The 25,616-nt window shown below is 45.5% G+C and overlaps 1 protein-coding gene across 11 annotated transcripts in view; it reads right to left on the bottom strand.

Annotated features, from left to right (window-relative positions):
* Positions 1-25,616, bottom strand: part of KCNH1 (potassium voltage-gated channel subfamily H member 1) — a 430,930-nt gene that overhangs the window by 90,902 nt on the left and 314,412 nt on the right. For all 11 annotated transcript variants that reach the window (XM_055583062.1, XM_055583050.1, XM_055583057.1 and 8 more), the window contains exon 10: positions 10,893-11,089. In XM_055583062.1, coding sequence (XP_055439037.1) covers positions 10,893-11,089 — 197 coding nt within the window. The remainder of the gene's footprint in view (positions 1-10,892; positions 11,090-25,616) is intronic.

The following is a 25,616-nucleotide window of genomic DNA, read 5'->3' as shown; positions in this document are numbered from 1 at the left end:
CTAAAGAGCCTCTTGATGAAAGTGAAAGAGGAGACTGAAAAAGCTGGCTTAAAACTCAACATTCAGAAAACTAAGATCATGGCATCTGGTCCCATCACTTCATGACAAATGGGGAAATAGTGGAAACAGAGCAAGACTTTATTTTTCTGGGCTCCAAAATCACTGTGGACAGTGACTGCAGCCATGAAATTAAAAGTTACTTGCTCCTTGGAAGAAAGCTATGACCAATATAGACAGCATATTAAAAAGCAGAGACATTACTTTGCAACAGAAGTCTGTTTAGTCACAGCTATGGTTTTTCCAGTAGTCACGTATGGATGTGAGAGTTGGACCATAAAGAAAACTGAGCACCGAAGAATTGATGCTTTTGAACTGTGGTGTTGGAGAAGACTCTGGAGAGTCCCTTGGATGCAAGGAGATCCAACCAGTCCATCCTAAAGGAAATCAGTGCTGAATATTCACTGGGAGCACTGATGCTGAAGCTGAAGCTCCAATACTTTGGCCACCTGATGCAAAGAACAAAGAACTGACTCCTTGGAAAAGATCCTGATGCTGGGAAAGATTGAAGGCTGGAGGAGAAGGGGGGGACAGAGGATGAGATGGTTGGATGGAATCACCAACTCAATGGACCCGAGTTTGAGCAAGCTCCGGGAGTTGGTGATGGACAGGGAAGCCTGGCATGCCGCAGTCCATGGGGTCACAAAGAGATGGACATGACAGAGTGACTGAACTGAACTGAGATTTGATTCAGCATTGGTGCACAGAGGTCAAGATTTTGGCATCAGGCATAGGGAAAAGAGATGGAGTCAGATGACTATCCCTTAGGCTATGGTGTGGGATTTATGGGCAGAGCTTCTGAGGTAGAAAGAAAGGGAGGTGTCTCTATGGATGCCATCTTACAGTCAAGGTTTCAAAAATCTAAACAATAACAAGAGAAAGGCATATGCCCAATAAGTTGATGGATTTGTAGGTTAATTTGTTGGTTGTCTGGTTGGTCAGCTAATCTGTTCATTCACTCACTCATTCACTTAGTTTTAAATGTTTACCATTTTTTCCTAGTGGCTCAGATGGTAAAGCATCTGCCTACAATGATGGAAGTCCCGGGTTCAATCCCTGGGTCAGGAAGACCCTTCCTGGAGAAGGAAATGGCAACCCACTCCAGTATTCTTGCCTGAAAAATCCCATGGATGGAGGAGCCTGGTAGGCTACAGTCCATGGGGTCGCAAAGAGTTGGACACAACTGAGTGACTTCACTTCTTCACTTGTACCAAGCTCTAAGAGAATTGATCAGGACAGAGGTGAGTTAGTCAGACAAGGCTCAGCCCTTAAGGAGCTTCTAGAAAGGCCCATAGCTTAGAGTTACTTGGAAGTATAATGAGAACTATCAGTGAGGTGAGCAGAGCTTATTGGATCAAAGGGACAGGGGGCCTCACCAATACCAAAGAGACTGAAGAGAAGACATATGGAGTCCAAGCCCACCGGTGGATTCACTTGAGAAGTTGAAGTTAAGTAAGGGCAGGACAAGACCATTAAGTGACCCTGGTAACAAGTAAATTACAACCAACAAAGTTTGCTGTGAGAAGCATCAAAACTGGATTGCTCCATGCCACACATCACAGTAACAACCTTCTGCATGGACATCGGGCTGGGGTAGACTTGTGTGTGAGCTCCTGATGTGGGCATCCCAAGGGGCTGAACTAACATTTGTTTCCATAATCTAACATCTTAGAAGGTAGTTATCATTCTGACAGGCAGCCTAGTTTGAAATCCTGACTCTCCAGTTATAGGGCAACAGGGGCTAGAATAAAGACCTCCATGACTCACTGGCAGATTTTATAAGGATGAGCTCATAGCCAAAGAGACAATTTTAAAGAGTAGGAGGAGCATTTAAATGGGAACTAGGAAGCACAGACATGTGACAGATGAGGTAGGAACATGAAACTTGACCGAGCCAATAAAATAACCAGAAAGTCACTTGCAAGGAAGGCATCGGAAGTCAAGGAGACAATATGTCTCAGCAGCCTCCTATTAGCACGTGTGTGTGCTCAGTAGGGTCTACTGTTGGTGACTCCACCGAATACAGCCTGCCAGGCTCCTTTGTCCATGGGATTATACCAGCAAGAACGTGCTGTCAAACGCTCTTTGACAATATAAGGCTGGCTGCCCTTTGGAAATCAAATGGGCTACAGGGCACTTGTAGGGAGTGAGGGAAAGCTGAGTTTAGGAGGATGTTCATAAAGCAGGGAGACTGCCAGCAATCTCTGCTCAGGATTCACTGAGGACCCAGCAAGCAGCCCCCCGCCCCCCAACACCACTGAGTGTCTTTGGCTTCTTGATGTTTCACAGACAAGACTCATCTACTCTGCAGGTCACTGACCACTGGAACCACAAGAGAGATTAAAGATCGTCTAGTTCCTATTTCCCAAAGATGCTATGCAAAACGCTCACTCTGACAGATGTTAGTAGGTGTATTAAAATAGATAACTTATACTAATTGGTACAATTCAGAAAGTCTTCAGGGGCCAAATGAATGTGAAAAATATTGGGCTACACATCTGAGGCTTCAGGATGCCAACCTGCTCACCTGGGGAGAGCCCCTAGTCTGGGACTCATTAGCACCACCCTAGTTATTATCATTAATTACCACATACTTCTAAGAAAATATTAGGAAGGTACATTAATCTCCAAAGGATTGTATTGGCATGGCAGTCCTCTACAGTAGCCAGATCCTTTCTAACTCCTAGTAAACATGCTGTGTCACTGACATGATGTTGATAAGGGTTAAGATAAATTACAACGTCCCTCCAACCCCACCTCCCCCACACCGAGCTCTTCCAGTTCCTCCATCCATTCTGTCCTGGGAGGAAATTGGATCTGTGATGAGTCCAACAGCACCATTCTTTCCCAAACCCCTGACGAATCACATGGTCCTCTGGTACAACTTGAGGGGCCCAGGGACAGACCTTAGAATCATCTGTCTGGGAGATTTCTACCTGTTCAAATTTAGCCCCTATTCCCCTTTTAAAACTTTCAGCGTCTGGTAGGATCCCTGCATTTCCAGAAAAGCTAAGCTCACCAATAACAATAATGATAGCAACACATAACATTGAGAACAGGTCAAAGCACCCTGCTAAGGTATGATTACTGCTTCTATGTTAACAGTGAATGAACTGGGATCCAGATAAGTTAGGTAACTGGCCCAGGGTCACAAAGGAGAGTCAGGATTTGAAAAGAACTTTTTACTCTAGAGTCTATATGTTTAGCCACCAGTACTTACTGCCTCCATATGAGTGTTCAGTTCAGTTCAGTCGCTCAGTTGTGTCCGACTCTTTGTGACCCCATGACCCGCAGCATGCCAGGCCTCCCTGTCCATCACCAACTCCTGGAGTTCACCCAAATCCATGTCCACTGAGTCGGTGATGCCATCCAACCATCTCATCCTCTGTCGTCCCCTTCTCCTGCCCTCAATCTTTCCCAGCATCAGGGTCTTTTCAAATGAGCGAAACTATTACAGCCACTGCTCTCCTTTGCTCTGCAGCCCCCATGCCTACAGATAATGGGAGGGAATTCACCTGACTGTGTACCTACCACCTGTAAGGGCCTGTGCCTTCCACCTGACCATCCTGCCACAGCCACCCTGTGGGGCAGACAGGATGAACCCACAGAAGAAGAATAGCTGTACTTACTCCAATTCCTCCCTCACTGCTCCCGCCTCCCCAGCTAACAAGTGGCTGAGTCCAGGTATGAGGCTCTAGCTTTAAACCTCATACTTCTTCCAGAACTTTATTGCTTCCTTGGAAATGGCTGCAGATTTATACATAATGAAGCATGGGGTCCTGTCATTATCTCTCACCTTTGTGATCATATGCTTTGGGGGTGGGGCACTAGGGAGGATCCCTGAAAATCCACAGAAGGCCTCACAGGTCCCTAAACATCACTCCTGATCCTCTTGAAGAGAAAAGGGACTTGATTTTGATTTATATTTTGTTGTCCTGAAAGAATTATGGTCTTATCACTCACACCCATCTCTTTCCTTCCCCACCCTTAATTTCAACACCCCGATTTTAAAATGATCTTTATAGCTTGACAGTTTAATAGATGATTTTCATTCCACAGAAGCCCTCACTGTGGAAGAATGACAAGGAAAATATGGGCTGTGTAGAGATCATTTTAAAAACTTAGCGATGCAGTGAGGAAGGGGACATATTTCCAAGCACCTGGCTCTGCAGTCTGTCTTTGCCTCTTACCAACCTTCCATGAGAAATTGTTTGGGGAGGAAACTGCAAGGCTTTCCAATGCCAGCTACGGCCAAAGCTCTCTTCAAGCCTCCAAGCTTTGATCTCCTCTTCTCCAGAATATTAATAAAATGCCCTTTGGCTAAAGTGGGCTAGAAATGTACTTATAGTATTCATCACAATTCACTATGGCAACCTCCATTTTAGAAAACAGGCGTTAGGAGGCTCCTGCTTTGAAACCACCAGTAACTATTGTCCTAGGTCCCTCCCAAACTCAGTACGTTGAGACCTTATCAAGCCAAGGGAAAAAAAAAATCTATCCTGGAACAAATTACTATATGCAAACATGATGCAAAACATACTCAAAAGCACAACAATCTTGGCTTTAAAAATAAAGCCTCCCACACAGAAAATGAGCACCACCCTACTAATAACCTACATGCCAATTATCCATGCACTGACTGCTGTTAATTACCCAACTGCTTGTCTGCAATACGTCAGTTACTTGTGGTCCATTTCCACTACTGTCCAACAATGGGCAGGAGGACCGATCTCCGAGCTCCTGGGAGGTGAGAGCTCCCCTCTGGTTACAAGGGGAGTAGAGCCCAAGTGAAACATTGACTCGAGAAGGGGTCTGGTTATAAAGAGCGGGGCAAAGGGTGAACCCAGAACTTCTCGGACTGAAGGTGGAGGGAGAGAATGGGTGAGGGGAAAGAGAAGATTATAGTGAGTAGTTCCTACAGGTGTCAACTGTGTGTGTTTTGTTATAATGTATGTGATCTTCCCATTAAACCTAGTTAGGAGGGAATTCTATTAGACCCTTTTTACAGATGAGAAAACTGAGGCTTAGGCTATTTTAGTAACTTGCACAAGGGCACACAGCTAGTCAGGAGTCACACCAGGGTTCAAACCCAGGTCCTTAACTCTTCTTAGTTACTAACACCGGCCAGGCTGACCTGCTGGTCCATGCCTCCCTGGCACGCCCAGCAATGGCGTGGCTGTCACTTTGGGGGGAAACCTTCTCAAGTTTCACAACCTGAGATATGACTGTGATTTACTGTACAATTTTTGGAGTGTGCTGGAGAACAACAAAGGCCATTAGAGGTATTTCAGAGACAAACTGTGCCACCTCGGAAGGAAAGTTATGACCAACCTAGATAGCATATTCAAAAGCAGAGACGTTACTCTGCCAACAAAGGTCCATCTAGTCAAGGCTATGGTTTTTCCTGTGGTCATGTATGGATGTGAGAGTTGGACTGTGAAGAAGGCTGAGTGCCGAAGAATTGATGCTTTTGAACTGTGGTGTTGGAGAAGACTCTTGAGAGTCCCTTGGACTGCAAGGAGATCCAACCAGTCCATTCCCAAGGAGATCAGCCCTGGGATTTCTTTGGAGGGAATGATTTTGAAGCTGAAACTCCAGTAGTTTGGCCACCTCATGCGAAGAGTTGACTCATTGGAAAAGACTCTGATGCTGGGAGGGATCAGGGGCAGGAGGAGAAGGGGATGACAGAGGATGAGATGGCTGGATGGCATCACTGACTCGATGGACGTGAGTCTGGGTGAACTCTGGGAGTTGGTGATGGACAGGGAGGCCTGGCGTGCTGCGATTCATGGGGTCACAAAGAGTCGGACACGACTGAGTGACTGAACTGAACTGAACTGTGCCACCTCTGAAAAGTCAACAGATTGAGAGAAAGCAGAGGCTGCAGGAGAATGCTCACGTGGAAAAGCTGAGCGCCACACGTAACCAGGGCCCCACCACAGGATGTGAGCTGCTTACCAGGGAGGGGGGCACGTGCGTGGTTTGCAATCTGCCTCTTACAAGCCGGGTGACCTTGGAAATGTGATTCTGTTCTCCATGGGGTCCTAGTCTATTCCCTTGAGAAGTGGGGTTGGTACTGGGATATGAAGGCTGTTCTGAAGATTTAATAAGCTGACATAAAACATATACTGACACTGTGACTAACTGGAGTTGGTAACAATGTTACTATTAATAGTGTGCAAAGCTCCAGCTGCCGGTAGGAAAATGTCCAGAGAGCCTGACACCCTAGAAAGCCAAGGGTCTGGGATGGGGACCTTTTATCCTCTTTTTATTGTGGATGACAATATGCCACCTCCCTCAGAAGAAAGGAGGAAGCTGTGCTTTCCTCTTGACAAGACACAGATGCCCTGGTGACTGACTCAACAGGTCAGAACAACCTCAGCTTTCCCTCCATGAATGGAACTGGCCAAAAGACTGGGTGAGGGCCGACCCCACCAGGGACCAAAGCAAAGGGACAAGGAGGCCAGAGCAGCTGGCCCCTCGGCTGTAAGAGGTGCAGAGATCCCGGGGGTAACATCCACCCCACAGAACATGCTGCAGAGAGAGTGCCCTGATGTTCTGGAGAATGAGTACCCTCTACACGCAAAGGTAGAAGCATAAAACAAGAAAGAAGAGTGTCCAGTGGACACAACAAATAATAGTAACTCACAACTTAATTGAGTATGTACTATGTTCCAAACTCTGTGTGTGGGAGCTTTGCAGTATTATCTTATTTAATCCTCACAATAATCCTACAAGGAGACCTTTCCATAAGCCCCATTTTACAGATGGGGAAGGCAGCATTTAGGGCTTTCAGAAGCATAAAGTGGCAGAGCAAGAAGCAGACTGAGGTCTCACTGGGCTCAGAGCCAACAGACAAGGAAAACCCAAGGTCAACAAAACGCTGGACCGGCCTTCAGGTTCTGCCTCCTTCATCACTGCCTATGACCCCTTCCTAAGTTGGATCCCAAGAGCAGTGCCAAAGGCTGAGGGTGCTCATACACATGGACTCAGGGGTGAGAGGGTGAGGCTTGGGATACAGAGGCCAGGGTCAGCCATGAAGCTGTGAGAGGCAGAGAGAAACCTGGCCAATGAGTCGTTTCTGGCTCCAGTTCTTCCCTTACTCATCCAGCTCTGTGAACTTTCTATACAATGTTACATTTGTGAAATGAGGGTGGTGGGGAAATGGAGGAGAGACTGGATAGAGTTCTTGCCGTGCACTGGAGGGCGTCCACAAGACCAAACAACTCCCCAAACCGATGTCCAAGGCATCGTGTTCTCAGGCATCTTTGAAGAATAACAGACTCGATTTTGCCAAGATAGAAACAGCCACAAGCATACACTTCACTTGGCCAGAAAAAAAATAGCTACAAGAATGATTCATGCATGTAATGTTCTCATCTTCTATGCCCTATGTAACTAGGAATTAATTCTCAGAAGGACACAATGAGAGACTACAATGGATATACCAAAATGACAAGCTTTTTTTTTTTTTTCCAAGAAAAAGAATGGCTATCTCTTTATAGAAAAGAACTCACTAAAATTCTCTCAGATCCATACCAGATTTATAGGCATTTGAGATTGGAAGGACATTTGAAGGTCAACTGATCTGACCCTCCATCGGATGACTAAGTCCCTTCCACAGTGTTTCTGAGGGGGTCTCCAGAGGATGCCTAAACACCTTCAGGACAAGAAACCGGATACCTACTGCTTTCACTGAGCAGCTCTAATCTTCTCCGAGGTCTCGCTCATACTGTCTACCGCTTTGGTTCTTCCTCTGTGCCCCATGGCCATACAGACCATGCCAACTTCTTCTCCAAACAGCCTTTCAGAAACACGGCCCCCTGAGCCTCCTCTTCTGCAGAGCTGTCGATCATTCTGCACTTACAAAAACAATCTGACCGCTGACATGCTGTTGTTTTGGTTGCCGTCCTTGTTTTTCTAAGATAGATTTACTTGATCCACCATTATTCCAAGATGATTAGTCCTCCAAATAACCCAAACTGTACATTTTTTTCCATCCTATATTACCAGCAACACTGAAAGCTGATTATAATCAACTTGCTTTCATAAAAAGAAGGAATCAATCAAATAACAGACTTTAAGAGAATCCACTTAGCTAAAAGTAGCAGCAGGCATTCCATGTTCACAGATAAACAAGGAGGAACTGTGAATGCACATTTCTCCCCCACTGCCCATTCCCCATTGGAATTTAAATGACCAGTTTTCCAATCACAGGGCCATAAAAATCATCAATCATCTTGGCCACAGCCTCACATTTTATGATGTAGATGCTGAGACCCAGAGCTCCCATCTCTTTCTCCATGCCATCCCCAGATGTTTTTTAAATTCCCTGTTCTGGATTAGGCACTGGGATACCAAGCCCTTGCCCTCCCAGATCTCTGAGCAGAGACTCACAGGGCAATGCAAGTCAAGGAATTTAAAACAAGTGGAAGCACATTGTTGTGATAACCCAGTGACAAGTGTTTGGAACTTTGTACAAAAAACCTGGAAGGCAAAAGGCTGTTTCCTTTCTTGTGCCTTGACTCAAACTTCCCTTTGTTTAGCAAACTGATCCTTTATGACTCAGCTCAGGTCTCATCACCCACCCCCAATACTTTCTCTCTGACTCCTTTAGCTGCCTTCCTCCTTTATGATCTCGTAACACCTTGTACAAATCACACTCAGGGTACTTAGCATCATGTATCGCATTTATCCCTCCTGTGTGCATCTTCTCCATTAGACTTGAGGTTCCTGAAGCTAATAGCAACCTACTCCAGTATTCTAGCCTGGAAAATCCCATGGACAGAGGAGGCTGGCAGGCTACAGTCCATGGGGTCGCAGAGAGTCAAGTATGACTGAACGACTTCACTTTTTTTTTCCTTTTCTTTTCATGAAGCCAGGGAGCTGAGTGTTAATTCAGTTTTATACATCTAGTCTAGTTCAGTTGGCATGTATGGGATTTATGAACAAATAAATATTTCAGCATAACCTTAAGATATGAGCATTAAAAAGCAGAGACATTACTTTGCTGACAAAGGTCCATCTAGTGATAGCTATGGTTTTTCCTGTGGTCATGTATGGATGCGAGAGTTGGACTATAAAGAAAGCCGAGTGACGAAGAATTGATGCTTTTGAACTGTGGTGTTGGAGAAGACTCTGGAGAGTCTCTTGGACTGCAAGGAGATCCAACCAGTCCATCCTAAAGGAAATCAATCCTGAATATTCATTGGAAGGACTGATGCTGAAGCTGAACTCCAATACTTTGGCCACCTGATGCGAAGAACCGACTCTGGTGCTGAGAAAGACTCTGATGCTGAGAAAGATTGAGGGCAGGAGGAGAAGGCGATGACAGAGGATGAGATGGTCGGATGGCATCACCAACTCAATGGACATGAATTTGAGCAAGCTCTGGGAGTTGGTGATGGAGGGAAGCCTGGCGTGCTGCAGTCCCTGGGGTTGCAAAGAGTTGGACACAACTGTATGACTGAACTGAAGGGTTTGAGAGAAAAGAATTCCAGGCCAGGAAGCCCATGCAGAGACATGGTGCTCTGAAAGGGTGCGGCATGTTTACAGAACTATATGGGTCATTTTCCTGGTGAGAGTGGTGGGTGCGGGAAGAATGATTGGGGTTGGGGCTTAGGGGTTAAGTTTGAGCCAGATGTGGAAAGCCACATAAACCATGCGGGAATGAGCGGACATCATGCTGTAGTTAGAGTGGGGGCAGAAAGTCTTTACAGAAGGGAATGAGATCATCCCAATGGTCACATAAGTGGCCAAGGAGGAAGCACTGCATTGAGGAAACGCACAAGGCGGGAGAGTGTGTTACTGCTTGGTCCAGGATGGAGGAGATACTGTATCAGGGGTGCTGTGGTCCAAGAGTTCAGGGCAATTCCTGGGGAGGAGAGCAGTGTGGACTGAGGTTTGAGGGTACAGGTAGAAGCAACGGGATGTGATGAGGCATGGGAGGCAGGGAAGAAGCATCGAGGACGATGGCAGGGTTTTCCAACCTGGAGCCCCAGGGCAACACAGACAATAGAGACAGGGACCATGAGAAGAGGAGCAGTTTGAGGGGTGGGGGGAGATCACGAGGTTGTTTCTGGAAAGATTCCTAAGACAGTCATCCTGGATGAATTCTATAGGTGGAGAGCTACCTGCTTGACCAAAGGAGATAAATGAAATGCAAGAACATCGGTCATGAAAACCCAAGTACAAGACACATTGTCTAATCCTTGCAGAGACAGATGGGGCAATTCTGATGATTTGAGGGTGAAAGTAACAAGTTCAGATGAGAGATCTTCTGGTTCTTAAAACCACAAATCATCTCTCAGTTAGTTAAACTGACATCTGTATATAAAATAATCTCCAGAGAATCAAATCCCATCTCTTATATTCTGGACTCAACTGACTCACTGTTCTATCTTTTTAAAAAAAAAATATTATTACCAGCTGGCTAACAGCCTCACACCATTTAGTGTGTTCTAATCAGCAGGGAGAATTCAGTTTACATTAATTAAGTGATCCCACTCAACCATTTTATTGACTAACAACCTCATTTTTTTTAAAACTCATCTTTTCAAAATGCTAGAAGGTGAGGATTTTACTGAGGGAAAGCCCACAGACACACTCAGGAGCAAACCCTTCTGCACCAAAATCAATCCATCTTTTAATCAAGTAACGTCCTTTTCTCTCTCATTTTACAGCAAAAGCTCCAAAGAGCAAGCAACAAGCAGAACCTCTAGAGAATCAGCTACTCCATTTAAATAAACAGCGAAAGGACTTCCTCAGCCCACATGGTTATCCTAAGAGCACAGAGACTGCTCTTGGTAGAAAAGAGACGGAAACTGCACACTCACCCGCTTCCTCAAGTTGTAGGTGAGAATGAGGTTCCGGGAGAAGGAGTGGGAGAAGGCCGTGTAGAATTCCAGCACTTTCTGCAGGGCGTCCCGCTTGATCACATGGAGGTCACAGTAGGTCAAGGCCCTCACATTGGCACAGGACTGGGCAAGGGTGGCTTCCTTCCAGAACACGTCTCCAAACACGTCTCCTTTCCCTGAGGAGAGAACCCGGTGATGAGCAAAGTGCCCGCCAGAGGAGTCTGGCCATCAGCGCTGGCTTTCCACCGTCTCCCAGGACTGCTGTCCATTTGGCATTCTAAGGCTTGGGCTCAGAAAAGGCCAGAATGGTTTTAATTTGGACCTTAATGACACGCAACTTCAGAAAACTAAAAATACCATAGGATACATGTCAAAGTTCAACCAGTAACTTCAGGATCACTTGTGACCTCCTGAACATCCTACATGAAACTGGAACCACATGTTATTCTTTGTCACCCCTGGTTTTCCAAAACACTGATCATAATCTGTAATGATGTTACTTGTCTGTCTCCCAGCACGAGCTCTCCTATGTCCCATCCCTCCACTAACACAGTATCTGGCAACACAGTAGGAGCTCTCACAATGTCTGCTGGAAGGTAAACTGTAGTTCTACATTAGTGTGACTGAAAGGCACACCCTCGGCTGCAATGCGGAGAGTGTGGACTCTTCATCAGGAGCTGAAAAACAGGAGGTGTCTCCCCTGATTAGCATGACCTATGTGAACAAAATCAGGCAAGAGTGAAGCTCCTCTTCCTCCAAACTCTGTCCACCACCCTGAGGTTCATGAGCGTGGTGTCTCATCCTCACTCTCTCTCTCTCTCCCATCCCTCCTTCCATGTCCCTCACCTTGCCAGATGCCCTCCTGGTGGTATAAAAATATGGGCTCTATATAAGGGGCATCTTGAGAATCCTCTTACGCCTAGCATTCCACAAGACTATATTTAATATATTTTTTAATTTAAATTTATTTATTATAATTGGAGGCCAATTACTTTACAATATTGTATTGGTTTTGCCACACATCAACATGAATCCGCCATGGGTGTACACATGTTCCCCATCCTGAACCCCCTTTCCACCTCCCTCCCCATACCATCCCTCTGGGTCATCCCAGCGCACCAGCCCCAAGCATCCGGTATCGAACCTGGACTGGCGTCTCTCACGGAGTCCAAAAAACTGTTCTATACATCTGTGTCTCTTTTGCTATCTCACATACAGGGTTATCGTTACCATCTTTAAAAATTCCATATATATGCATTAGTATACTGGAAATAGTGTCAGACTTTATTTTTGGGGGCTCCAAAATTACTGCAGATGGTGACTGCAGCCATGAAATTAAAAGACGCTTCCTTCTTGCAAGGAAAGTTATGACCAACCTAGATAGAATATTCAAAAGCAGAGACATTACTTTGCCAACAAAGGTCCGTCTAGTCAAGGCTATGGTTTTTCCTGTGGTCATGTATGGATATGAGAGTTGGACTGTGAAGAAAGCTGAGTGCCGAAGAATTGATGCTTTGGAACTGTGGTGTTGGAGAAGACTCTTGAGAGTCCCTTGGACTGCAAGGAGATCCAACCAGTCCATTCCCAAGGAGATCAGCCCTGGGATTTCTTTGGAGGGAATGATGCTGAAGCTGAAACTCCAGTACTTTGGCCACCTCATGCAAAGAGTTGACTCCTTGGAAAAGACCCTGATGCTGGGAGGGATTGGGGGCAGGAGGAGAAGGGGACAACAGAGGATGAGATGGCTGGATGGCATCACTGACTCGATGGACGTGAGTCTGAGTGAACTCCGGGAGTTAGTGATGGACAGGGAGGCCTGGCGTGCTGTGATTCATGGGGTCACAAAGAGTCAGACATGACTGAATGACTGAACTGAACTGATACTGTATTGGTGTTTTTCTTTCTTGCTTACTTTGTATAATAGGCTCCACTTTCATCTACCTGATTAGAACTGATTCAAATGTATTCTTTTTAATGGCTGAGTAATACTCCATTGTGTATATGTACCACAGCTTTCTTATCCATTCATCTGCTGATGGACATCTAGGTTGCTTCCATGTCCATTTAATAAGTCAATAGAGTACTCATCCCACGTAGTGGTATTCTGGCTCAAACTTCTATCAATCTCCTCTAAGTATTTGTTTTTCTTACCTAGGGATATTCTTCCAACCTTTCCCAGAGATTGAGGTTTTAACATATGTCTAACGCAGAGCTTAATTCATTCCTGGCACAGCCTCTGGTTATATAACAAATAGCTTGAAACATTGTTTCTCTTGCCTTTAAATTTTCAGCACAGATAAACACAAATCTGAATCTCCAGGGAGCCAGAGAGAGAGAGAGGTGTTTGGGAAGAAGGAAACAATGCAACCAGGGTGAAACCAATCTAACAACCCTTGAGGGAGCTGTCAGCCCATGCATTCAGATCAGCCACACTCTACAGCTGGAACTCAGGCACCTGCGACTCAGTGTGCTTTACAGGGCAGCTGTTTTCCTAATTCAGGAGAAAGGAGGCAATTAGGGCTTTAAGCATCTGAACAGAAGTTGACCTTTTCTTAAACACCAGAAAGTGTCCACCCTAAGCACATAAGGTACTCCACGGGTATAGCCCTCTCCAAGCACCTCCATGACATGAGCTGAGAAGCGAATGTACTGGACACATTACTTCACACATTGTGTGTTTGTGAAATAAAGTGCAGCTTTAATTTATGAACATAGCTTCATCGACTCATATGAGTAGGATACAAGGTTGGGTAGCTCTTAGGCAGATATGTGCCTGTGCTATTTAATCCCTTACCAGGCCTTTTTTTCAGCCACCTGTAATATGAGTGTGGTAATGCAGAGCAGGAGCCAGCCGATGGGAATGTCTCTCTCTGTGGGGTACCACCGGGCCTCCACAGAGACGGGTTCATTCAGTGTGTGCTCCCTAGCATGCATGGAGTCCTCATCGACAAGGCTGGACAATTCATTCATACATATAGAGCATTCTATAACTCCTCTCTACTGTTCTGCCATGCCTCTCATGCCTTTCGTAATTATGTATTCCTGTTCCCCTAGACAATGCTCTTTTTCTGACACGCAGTATGACAGACAGTCAAAACATAGACCCTACTCTCATATTGCAACTTATGTCAATAAAAGTGAAAGTGTCAGTCACTCAGGTGTGTCCAACACTTTTGAGACCCCATGGAGCCCACCAGGCTCCTCTGTCCATGGGGATCCTCTAGACAAGAATACTGGAATGGTTTGCCATTCCTATCTCCAGGGGATCTTCCCAACCCAGGGATCAAACCCAGGTCTCCCACACTGTGGGCAGATTCTTTACCGCTCGAGCCAGCAGAGGTCTCATTCTATGTCAAGAGGGGAAGCCTAATTCACTTTCCTTACACTGGAACTCACTTTAATCCCTTGCCTTGGCCAACAGAATGTGGCAGAAGCCATGTTCTGGGATTTTCAGGCAGGGTCATAAGAAGCCTTGTAGCTTCTGCCTGAGTTTCTTGGAATACTGACCTCTCAGGATCCTCCCTCTTGAACCCAACCACCATGTTGTGAGAAGAACAAGCCACACAGCAAGTCACACAGAAGTGCTCCAAGAGTCCAGCTGACAGCCAGGCTCTGCCAGTCTCGTAAGCAAGCCATCTTGGTCCTCCAGCTCACACAAGACTTCAAATGACTTCAGCCCCAGCCAGCACTGGACTGTAACCACATGTGGGAAGTTCAATGGAGAACCAGCAACTGAGCCAAACAACCCACAGAATCATGAGAAACAATTAATTTTTTAAGCCACTAAATTTGGGAGTGGCTTGGTCAGCAGAAATAGATAACCAGAACACACAGAATCACGGAGCTGTAGGCTGAAGAGCCCCTAAGAAATTACTTAGTGGTTTAAGTAAGAACTATTGAGAAAGGATCATTGGTAACCCTGCCTGATTCTTATTAAGATTACTTCATCTAAGCAACTTAAGCTTCCATCAACAGATGAATGGATAAAGAAGATGTGGTGTATGAATACGTATAGGTACACATACAACATGGACTACTACTCAGCCATAAAAAAGAATGAAATGTTGCCATCTGTAGCAATAAGGATGGACTTTGAGGGTATTCAGTTCAGTTCAGTCACTCAGTCGTGTCCAACTCTTTGCAACCCCATGAATCACAGCACACCAGGCCTCCCTGTCCATCACCAACTCCCAGAGTTCACCCAAACTCATGTGCATCGAGTCTGTGATGCCATCCAGCCATCTCAGCCTCTGTCGTCCCCTTCTCCTCCTGTCCCCAATCCCTCCCAGCATCAGGGTCTTTTCCAACGAGTCAACTCTTCGCATGAGGTGGCCAAAGTATAGGAGTTTCAGCCTCAACATCAGTCCTTCCAATGAACACATAGGACTGGTCTCCTTTAGAATGGACTGGTTGGATCTCCTTGCAGTCCAAGGGACTCTCAAGAGTCTTCTCCAGCACCACAGTTCAAAAGCATCAATTCTTCAGCACTCAGCTTTCGTCACAGTCCAACTCTCAAATCCATACATGACCACTGGAAAAACCATAGCCTTGACTAGACGGACCTTTGTTGGCAAAGTAATATTTCTGCTTTTTAATATGCTGTCTAGGTTGGTCATAACTTTCCTTCCAAGGAGTAAGCATCTTTCAATTTCATGGCTGCAGTCACCATCTGCAGTGATTTTGGAGCCCCCCAAAAATAAAGTCTGACACTGTTTCCACTGTTTCCCCATCTATTTCCCATGAAGTGATGGGACCAGATGCCATGATTGAGGGTATTATGCTACATGAAATAAATCAGAGGAAAAATGAATACTGGATGATATTATTTACATGGAAACTTAAAAAAATACAACAAATTAGTGAACGAAACAAAAAAGAAGCCAACTCATATATACAGAGAACAAAACAGTAGATACCAGTGTGAGCAGAGGGAAGGGGGAGGGGCAATACAGAAGTAGAGGAGTAAAAGATACAAGCTATTAAGAAAAGCTACAAGGATTATACTGTCCAATGTCAGTTCAGTTCAGTTCAGTCGCTGAGTTGTGTCTGACTCTTTGCGACCCCATGAATCGCAGCACGCCAGGCCTCCCTGTCCATCACTAACTCCAGGAGTTCACCCAGACTCACGTCCATTGAGTCAGTGATGCCATCCAGCCATCTCATCCTCTGTCATCCCCTTCTCCTCCTGCCCCCAATCCCTCCCAGCATCAGAGTCTTTTCCAAGGAGTCAACTCTTCGCACGAGGTGGCCAAAGTACTGGAGTTTCAGCTTTAGCATCATTCCTTCCAAAGAAATCCCAGGGCTGATCTCCTTCAGAATAGATTGGTTGGATCTCCTTGCAGTCCAAGGGACTCTCAAGAGTCTTCTCCAACACCACAGTTCAAAAGCATCAATTCTTCGGTGCTCAGCCTTCTTCACAGTCCAACTCTCACATCCATACATGACCACAGGAAAAACCATAGCCCTGACTAGGCAGACCTTCGTTGGCAAAGTAATGTCTCTGCTTTTGAATATGCTGTCTAGGTTGGACATAACTTTCCTTCCAAGGAGTAAGCGTCTTTTAATTTCATGGCTGTAGTCACCATCTGCAGTGATTTTGGAGCCCAACAAAATAAAGTCTGACACTGTTTCCACTGTTTCCCCATCTATTTCCCATGAAGTGGTGGGACAAGATGCCATGATCTTCGTTTTCTGAATGTTGAGCTTTAAGCCAACTTTTTCACTCTCCACTTTCACTTTCATCAGGAGGCTTTTTAGTTCCTCTTCACTTTCTGCCATAAGGGTGGTGTCATCTGCATATCTGAGGTTATTGATAGTTCTCCCGGCAATCTTGATTCCAGTTTGTGTTTCTTCCAGTCCAGCTTTCTCATGATGTATTCTGCATATAAGTTAAATAAGCAGGGTGACAATATACAGCCTTGACATACTCCTTTTCCTATTTGGAACCAGTCTGTTATTCCATGTCCAGTTCTAACTGTTGCTTCCTGACCTGCATACAAATTTCTCAAGAGGCAGATCTGGTGGTCTGGTATTCCCATCTCTTTCAGAATTTTCCACAGTTTATTGTGATCCACACAGTCAAAGGCTTTGGCATAGTCAATAAAGCAGAAATAGATGCTTTTCTGGAACTCTCTTGCTTTTTCCATGATCCAGCAGATGTTGGCAATTTGATCTCTGGTTCCTCTGCCTTTTCTAAAACCAGCTTGAACATCAGGAAGTTCACGGTTCATGTATTGCTGAAGCCTGGCTTGGAGAATTTTGAGCATTACTTTACTAGTGTGTGAGATGAGTGCAATTGTGAGGTAGTTTGAGCATTCTTTGGCATTGCCTTTCTTTGGGATTGGAATGAAAACTGACCTTTTCCAGTCCTGTGGCCACTGCTGAGTTTTCCAAATTTGCTGGCACATTGAGTGCAGCACTTTCACACCATCATCTTTCAGGATTTGAAATAGCTCAACTGGAATGCCATCACCTCCACTAGCTTTGTTCGTAATGATGCTTTCTAAGGCCCACTTGACTTCACATTCCAGGATGTCTGGCTGTAGGTCAGTGATCACACCATCGTGATTATCTGGGTCGTGAAGATCTTTTTTGTACAGTTCTTCTGTGTATTCTTGCCATCTCTTCTTAATATCTTCTGCTTCTGTTAGGTCCATACCATTTCTGTTCTTTATCGAGCCCATCTTTGCATGAAATGTTCTCTTGGTATCTCTCTGTGGCTATTATTAAATATGCAATACTTTATAATAACTATAAATGGGACATACATTGTGTTAAAAATTGTGTTACTGTACTGTATACCTGTAATATTATAATACTGTATATCAACTATACTTCAATTTAAAAAGCGATGGAAAAAAAAAGCTATGGAAAAAATATGAGGGGAAATTGTTGAAGAAACAAACTGGAGAAATGTGGGTTACTTAGCAATATAGTCATTATATTCCCATGTCATAATAATAGACATAAAAAATAATCAAAGGAAATATATCAAAATATTAACTGTTATCTCAGGATGGGGAAGTAGATTCACAAATCATGATTTTCCTTGTTTATATTTCTACTCAAAGTATAATATTTTATAATCAGAAAAAATATTACTTCATTTAAGCAAAACCCAATATGTGAACATTATATATCTCAAATGAATTAGGAGTAGTCTTTCTAATTATAAAAGAACCCATAAAGTAATATAATAGCCCCCCCCCATGTACATTTAACATGAGTTTATTTGTAAAAATTCAGTTTATAAACAACTCTTCAGGGGCATATCTATTGTTACCACAAAGAGCAACCATATTGTGTTTTAAACATAGCAGGAACTAAATCACACATCTTTAGAAATGACAATATTCCCATTGTGAAGAGTTTTCCAATCAAAGGTTTTGACAGCAACAATAAATGGAGACTAGTTTCTACCACACCAAGTATTCCACGGTGAGGTAGTCATGATTAATCTTAGGGTCTAGGAAATCTCAGTGTTGTCATAACTTGCATCTGATTTTCAGCCCCAACTGAAAATCATACTTTCTTCCTGTCAAGGCAGCCTTTTTTGGTACAAATGATCTGTTAGTGAGATTTAAGAAAGAGGTGTCGGAGGACCTGTCAGATTCAAAACAAACCCAGGACTATTCTGGCAAATGAGAAATGTATTTATGACACGCAAAACTGTCATAGGGAAGGACGCAGAGCATTTGGCAGCTGCCTGTGAACCACACACATTGCTGGAATCATGACTTCCTGGGTCAGGGCTACGCATCAGAGGCCAGGACAAGCTCTATACCCACATTCATCTCTGTTCCCTAGTGTGAAATGATTGTTTGCTGAAGAACAAAAGGTACCCCCGCGCACTCAGCAATCAAACCTCTGCAGGCAATCAGCTTATTGATTTATTTATTACATCGAGATGCTGGGTGCAGAATGTTAATACCTAATGTTCCAGGATTCGAAAAGACATACTAAGTGGATGTTCTCAGCTGGGAGAAAAGAAAAAAGGAAAAACAAAAGGGAGGGGGGAGTAAGGGAAAGGTAGTCTCATTAAAACTCCAAGCAAACATCCCTGTGGTAATTAATCCTCCTGCCCTCCCACCCCCAGTTATATGCAGCTTTCTTTACTGTACCTCCTCTTTCGCTGTAAACATAAAAAGCCCTCTGGGGTACAAAGGTGGGGCTGAGGAACAGTCACAAAGCAGAGGTGGGAGTTGGACAGGGGGCTCAGGTGGCACTGGGAGAGGGAGGGGAGCCCTCCGCAAGGAGCCCAGCACAGGAGGAGACCAACATCCCATAGAACAGGGTCCCCAACCCCAGTCCACAGAGCAGAGGGGAGCGGCAGACAAGTGAGTAAAGCGTGGTACTTATAGCCACTCCCCATCACTGGCATTACCGCCTGCGCTCCACTTCCTGTCAGAACAGCTTAAGATTCACGTTGATGTATGGCAAAACCCATCACAATGTTGTAACAGAATTATCCTCCAATTAAAATAAATAAGTTCAGGATGGGGAACACATGTATACCTGTGGTGGATTCATTTTGATATTTGGCAAAACTAATACAATTATGTAAAGTTTACAAATAAAATAAAATTAAAAAAAAATAAAAAAATAAAATAAATAAGTTAATTTTAAAAACAGATTCTCACAGGAGCGCAAACCCTGCCGTGCACTGAGCATGCGAAGGGTCTAGGTTGTGTGCTCCTCATCCCCTGGCCACCATCCATGGAAAACCCACCTTCCATGAAACTGGTCCCCAATGCCAAAAAGGCTGGGGACTGCTGCTATAGACAATTTGATGTCATGAAGGCAGAGACTGAAGCAGAGAGGATGGTGGGAGCAGGGAGGTTGAGAGGGTTAAGAGGAGTGATTGGGGAAAATTCAAGAGGTGCTGGGACTCAGGGATCTGAAAAGATCCAACAGCCTGATGTCTGAATGCTAAAGAGCTACAGAAATGGACAACTGAGTTTACAACACTCCAGAAAAAGCCCTGTTTCTCAGACTGGCTGTGAGTGAGCTTGGAGGGGTCAGAGCAAAAATGAAATTCCAGCTGCTTCTCACCACTATTTCCTATTATGTCCTCTCATAAGGCCCACTCAGACTGGTATCCTGTACTAAGCAAAACGTAATTCTGCAGTTAAAGTCATCACATGCTGCTAAAATCATCAGTCATTTCTAGGCCCATACCAATTGGAAAGAACTGATTCAGTTCCTCACGCAGCTCTCAGCAGGCGCTCTTCTGGGTGCTGAGGTCTAGAGCAGCGGGATGGCGGAGGTGGTGGAGGGAGAGAAACAGAGCAGGTGATGCTAACATGCTAGGGGCTATGATGGGAGACAGAGAGGGGTGCTTGGCTCAAGCTTAAAGGGCAAGGGAAGGCTTCTGGGGAGATGTGGCATCTGAGCTGAGACCTAAAGGAAGGGATCTGGTGAGCCAGCATGAAGACGACGCACACACTGCTCTTACAGTGAACGAGTCAGCCTTCCACAATTCCTCACTGAAATGTTTGTCTTACTCTTTGGACCTTGATGCCTTCAAACTGTAGTGCTAGAGAAGACGCCTGCAAGTCCCTTGGACAGCAAGGAGATCAAACCAGTCAATCTTAAGGAAGATCAACCCTGAGTACTTGTTGGAAAGACTGATGCTGAAGCTGTAGTATTTTGGTCATCTGATGAGAACAGTCGACTCATTGGAAAAGTCCCTGATGCTAGGAAAGATTGAGGGCAGAAGGAGAAGAGGGCATCAGAGGATGAGATGGCTGGATGGCATCACTGATGCAATGGATGTGACTTGGGCAAACTTTGGAAGATGCTGATGGACAGGGAGGCCTGGCGTGCTGCAGTCCATGGGGTCACAAAGACTTGGACATGACTGGGTGATTAAACAACAGCAGCAAATACCCTGATCGACATGTGTCTTAGGCCCAGAATGAATATATACCTAAGGGGTCAGAGCAGTTTCCCCAGTTGGGCTACTCTTTTCTTTGATATTCCTGCTTCATTCTTGTTTTCACTTTCTCCAATTTTGAATTTTCAGTTTTCTCCTGCCGGGAGCCGGCATATTGCATATTGAGTGCATATTGCATATTGAGTGCAGCACTTTCCACAGCATCATCTTTCAGGATCTGGAATAGCTCAACTAAAATTCTATCACTGCCAGGAGCCAGCGTGAGGAACTCCGCCCGTGGCAAAGGTCATGAGGAGGGAGGCTCGGCATACGCAAAGGCGGGATCGAGCCTCAGGAGTCCCCCTGGAAATTCTCGAGCATCTACCCCCAAAACCAGAGTCTGCCTACTTTCTGCTTTGTGCTTTCACCTACACCTCTGACTTTACGGGGGGCTGTCCCCCACTACCTCTCTCTGAAAAAAGAGTTAGCTTACAGCTCCAGTTAATAATTCCTGGGTGTGACAGTGTTTCAACCTACAAACTCCTTTGAAAGTCCTCTAGCCTGCCTGAATAGGTTTTTCTGGCCACATGTGATTGTTCAGAGCCTCCCAACTGTGAGAGGCAGGAGATGTTCTAAGCTGTCTAAACACAGATTCTTTTGAGTAGTTAAAAGATTGATTAGAAATTGTATTGGTGAAGGATTTTTCACTTATTGAGCCAATGTTTGCTGCTAAGTCTCCATACTCTGTACCTACTGTGTCCTTGGCAGTGTATTGATTGATATAATGGGTGTATAGAAATGTAAGTAGTAGCCTCAATGTTTGTAACGTTGGACCCTTGAGTTAATTCTTTTCTTGATTGAGCCCGCCTCACCTTTACCCTATAGGAATGCAGCTTTGTCCAATGCTTTTTTGGAGGCTGGTGCCTGACTTTGAAATAATCACCTTTAGAGAAAGATAAGTTTCTTAAAATGTTAACAGGCCTCCTGGCCAGAAGATGATGTAATTCACCTGAACTTTTGCATATGATAAGTTTGAAAGCCTGGCTTCGATTAGGACCAGGAGCTGCTGTCCTTGCATGACTCCACCCCTTCCCCCATTATCCTCTATGCACAACTTCAGGTATAAAAACTCCTTTGGAAAATAAAGTGCAGGCCTTGTTCACCAAAACTTGGTCTCCCCATGTCGTTCTTTCTTTCACCTTCTGGCTGAATTTTTCCTGAGGCGGGAAAGCTCGTCAAGCCTACTAATTTTGCCTGGGCTTCTAAGATCCGACCGGGGAGGCCTTAGTGTCTCCTCTCCTTCGGGAGAACGGGAGGACGCCTGCGGCCTTCGGAGGTGACGCTAATTCCCTGCTTTGGAATTTTATTCAGCCTCTTTTCTCCACTGAATTTTCCTACTGAGCTATCCTCATTCTATTACTCTTTAAATCTTTGATAAATATTTATAAATAAATAGGTCGCCGACGCCGTCCCCGCTTCGAATACCCTGGATCAGCCGGGGCTGGACCCCGGCATTCTCCTAGTCATTTCAGCTCTCTAAGGGGACTATCTTAGGCTTATCAACTTAATGCATATTCTATCTTCACAGCCTAAGCCTCAGGTGAAAAAAATTAAGCACAACTGTTAGCTTCGGCCTCTGTTGAAAAAGTTATAATTATCTAGGCCTTGCTGGAACCCTGAAAGCTAATACTTTGATTTTTTAAAAATGTTTTTGGTAATTCTCTTCACTGCTTAGGTCCTGAGTCACACCCAGTTAAGTTAGTGTTGTTACTATTCTTTTAAAATATCAAATCTACATTTGTATTTGACCATCTATGAACTCCAATAATCTCATCTATAAAATGGAAATTGGGGAATGATGCTTGAAGTAGGAAGTACCTACTTCCAAGGTTTGTAGAGAGGATCAAATGAAATGATATATTAAGGTATTAAAGTGCTGTACAAACAGGAATAAAAAAAAAGACACAGCACAGAGATGATTTCAGGGAGCGGGAGCGGCATGTGCAAAGGCCCTGAGGCACAGGGCCGAACGTTCTCTGTATTGCCACATGCTTTGGATCATCTGCTCCCTCACTAGCCTGTAGGGATGAGTGTGGACAGCATATTTTGTAACGCTCTGAGGAAAGTGCCTGGTCTCCTCATTCAGCTGCAAACCCATCTAACACCTTCCAGACTCTAAGTGAGCATGGGACACCACCACTGCCGCCCACCCCCCCGGGACGCTGAGAGACGCGCCAGGAATAGAGTGCAGCGAGGGCCAGGCCTTGATTCCTCTTCTCTGGGGCATCGGGAAGTCTTACGCCCTCAAGCCATCTGAAGACAAGAGGCACCTTGCCACTCACTGCATCAGGAGGGTGAAATGTGGCAGCAGAGATCCCGGCATAAGCAGAGAGGCTCTGAGGGAGAACCACTCTCTCTCCTGGCCCTTGGGGTAACTGTGCTTAGAGGATGTAACATGGAAGCTGGAACAATGTGTGCAGGCAAGCCCCGAGCAGACTGCGCACACCCACTGAACCGGCTGGCTCAGGAGGATTAGAATGAGGACGTAGAGAGTTCTCAGACCTCCTGGACTCAGGATACACACCAGGCTTGCACAATCCAGGTCCTTGCCATGGTCCTCAGATTCAGACATGAAGAGAACTGCCCAAAATCTCCTCCCTGGTACTTCCCCTGGGATGTTTTCCAACTACTTTTTCATCCACTCCCTCAACAGAGGCTTCAGGCCAGACCAGCTGACTTTGAGCTCAGGTGCAGCCTGCTGGGGACTGGCAGGACCCGGCCGGCCCCTCCTCCTGACTCTCCCCCTCCAGGCACACGGGTTCTTAGACTTCCTCCAAGTCCGGCTCCCCGCTTCCCTCTGGGCCTTCCCAGCACAGACTTGGACACTCTGCCCTGCTCCCTGGTCTGGATAACTCCTTGTGCCTCGAAATACACCCCACCTCCTCCCCGACCCCTTGACCATATTTGTGCCTTTGGCACTCTGCAAACACGCCTCATCCCTGCATCACTGCATCCCCAGCCGTGTGTCTGGCACACAGCAGGCGCTCAATGGTTGTTGAATGCATAAACAAACCAAGGGCACTAGGCATCTTACTAAACCTCCCCACTCTCAATTCACTCAGCTAGAAAATGTGGGTAATAAAACCCACCTCCCAGGAATGTCGTGAGACTCACATGAACTAATATGAACAAAGCACTTAGCACTGTGCTTGGAGCACAGTAGGTGCTCAATAAATAGTAACCACAATAAAGATGAATCCTCAACAGTATAAATCAATTATACTCCAATAAAAATAATAATTTAAAAAAACTGAAGCTATCAACCACGTGACAATTAATTTCGCTGCAAAATGACCTATAGTTTCAAGCAATGGCGATCTACAAACCATTCATTTTGAACACTGGCTACTTGTCCAGGCCTGAGCTGTTTGTTGTTCTCAGATTTATTTCTCTTCAAGAAATATGTATTGCATGCCTATCATGGCATTGTGCTAAGTGCTGAGGAGTATGATATCAAGAATGAATTAGTTCTTAGCCCCACCCACCAAAGTGTATTGAAGAGTTACGGTAAGATTAAAGATGATAGGAAGCAGAGTGCTATGGGGGAGAGGAGATGCTGGTGGGAACCCTTCTCAGAAAGACTGCTGGGGATAAGAAAGAAAAATTTAAAGCATGCATAATAAATTTTCCTGTTCAATATTTAAAAAAAAAAAAGAAGAAGAAGAGTCCTCTGTAAGAGCCCTGTGATGCAAATTCCACAGGGATCGTCAGTCCCATTTTGAAGAGAGGAGTGAGCTCCAGAGAGGTTTAAATGATGGTCCGTGACCCACAGACTTTCCCCTCACCCTGGTGCAGCCTCCACACGGAGAGAGGCTTCCCAGTGATCCCAGTGGTCATCCTCTGCAACCCCACCCCCCTGCCCCAAGCAGCTTCCTCTTCAGTCAACAGTTAGAGACCTCTACCTGGGGCAGGCACCAAGCTGGGTGACGGGAAATCAGGGGCTGCTTTGATCTTAAGGAGCCACGGCCAAGGAATTCACCTGTACCCCAGAACGACTTCTCTGTTACGGAAATGGAATCCATGACCCTCAGCTGGGCACACAGACGACCAGAACCAAGGCTGCACTGCACTTACATGTGGCCCTCTGACTGAGCTCTGGTTAAGAGGAGGGGTGCGGAGGGATGGGTGCCCCCCGGGGGTCCTGCCCTGCCCTCCTCTCTCCCCACCTCCTCCTGACCAGAACAGGATGGGAGCTCTCTTGGACCAGGGAGCCCAGGTGCCAACCTAGTTAGGATGAAGCAACAGGCTAGGAGGAGGCTGGCTGCCTGACACCATGAAGTTGCCATTTCAGGCCCCTATACCTGGACTGCTGGCTACATGAGACAAAAACAAGCTTCTGTCTTATCTAAGCTTCTACTATTTCAGGGTTTTGCTGGATCAACCGAACCTACCTCTTAGCCAATTCAGGAGTCCACTATCCGGTGGGGCTGGAATGTGTTTGTCTCTATGGTAGTAGGTGTAAGTAAGTGAACTCGCTCAGTTGTGTCCAACTCTTTGCGACCCCATGGACTGTAGCCTACCAGGCTTCTCTGTCCATGGGATTTTCCAGGCAATACTGGAGTGGATTGCCATTTCCTTCTCCAGTGGATCTTCCCAACCCAGGGATTGAACCTGGGTCTCCTGCATTGTTGACAGATGCTTTACCATCTGAGCCACCAGGCAAGTCGAGCCACATAGGTAGTAGGTATATACACGCCTATTTCCTTCACCTGTTCCAGGAAAAAGCATGGACTTCCTTATGTCTGAAGGATCAGATAGTAACACGACGG

The sequence above is a fragment of the Bubalus kerabau genome, chromosome 5 (assembly GCF_029407905.1).
Source record: "Bubalus kerabau isolate K-KA32 ecotype Philippines breed swamp buffalo chromosome 5, PCC_UOA_SB_1v2, whole genome shotgun sequence".
Taxonomy (NCBI): domain Eukaryota; kingdom Metazoa; phylum Chordata; class Mammalia; order Artiodactyla; family Bovidae; genus Bubalus; species Bubalus kerabau.
The sequence above is the reverse complement of the archived record's forward strand: the minus strand, read 5'-3'. Positions and strand labels throughout refer to the sequence as shown.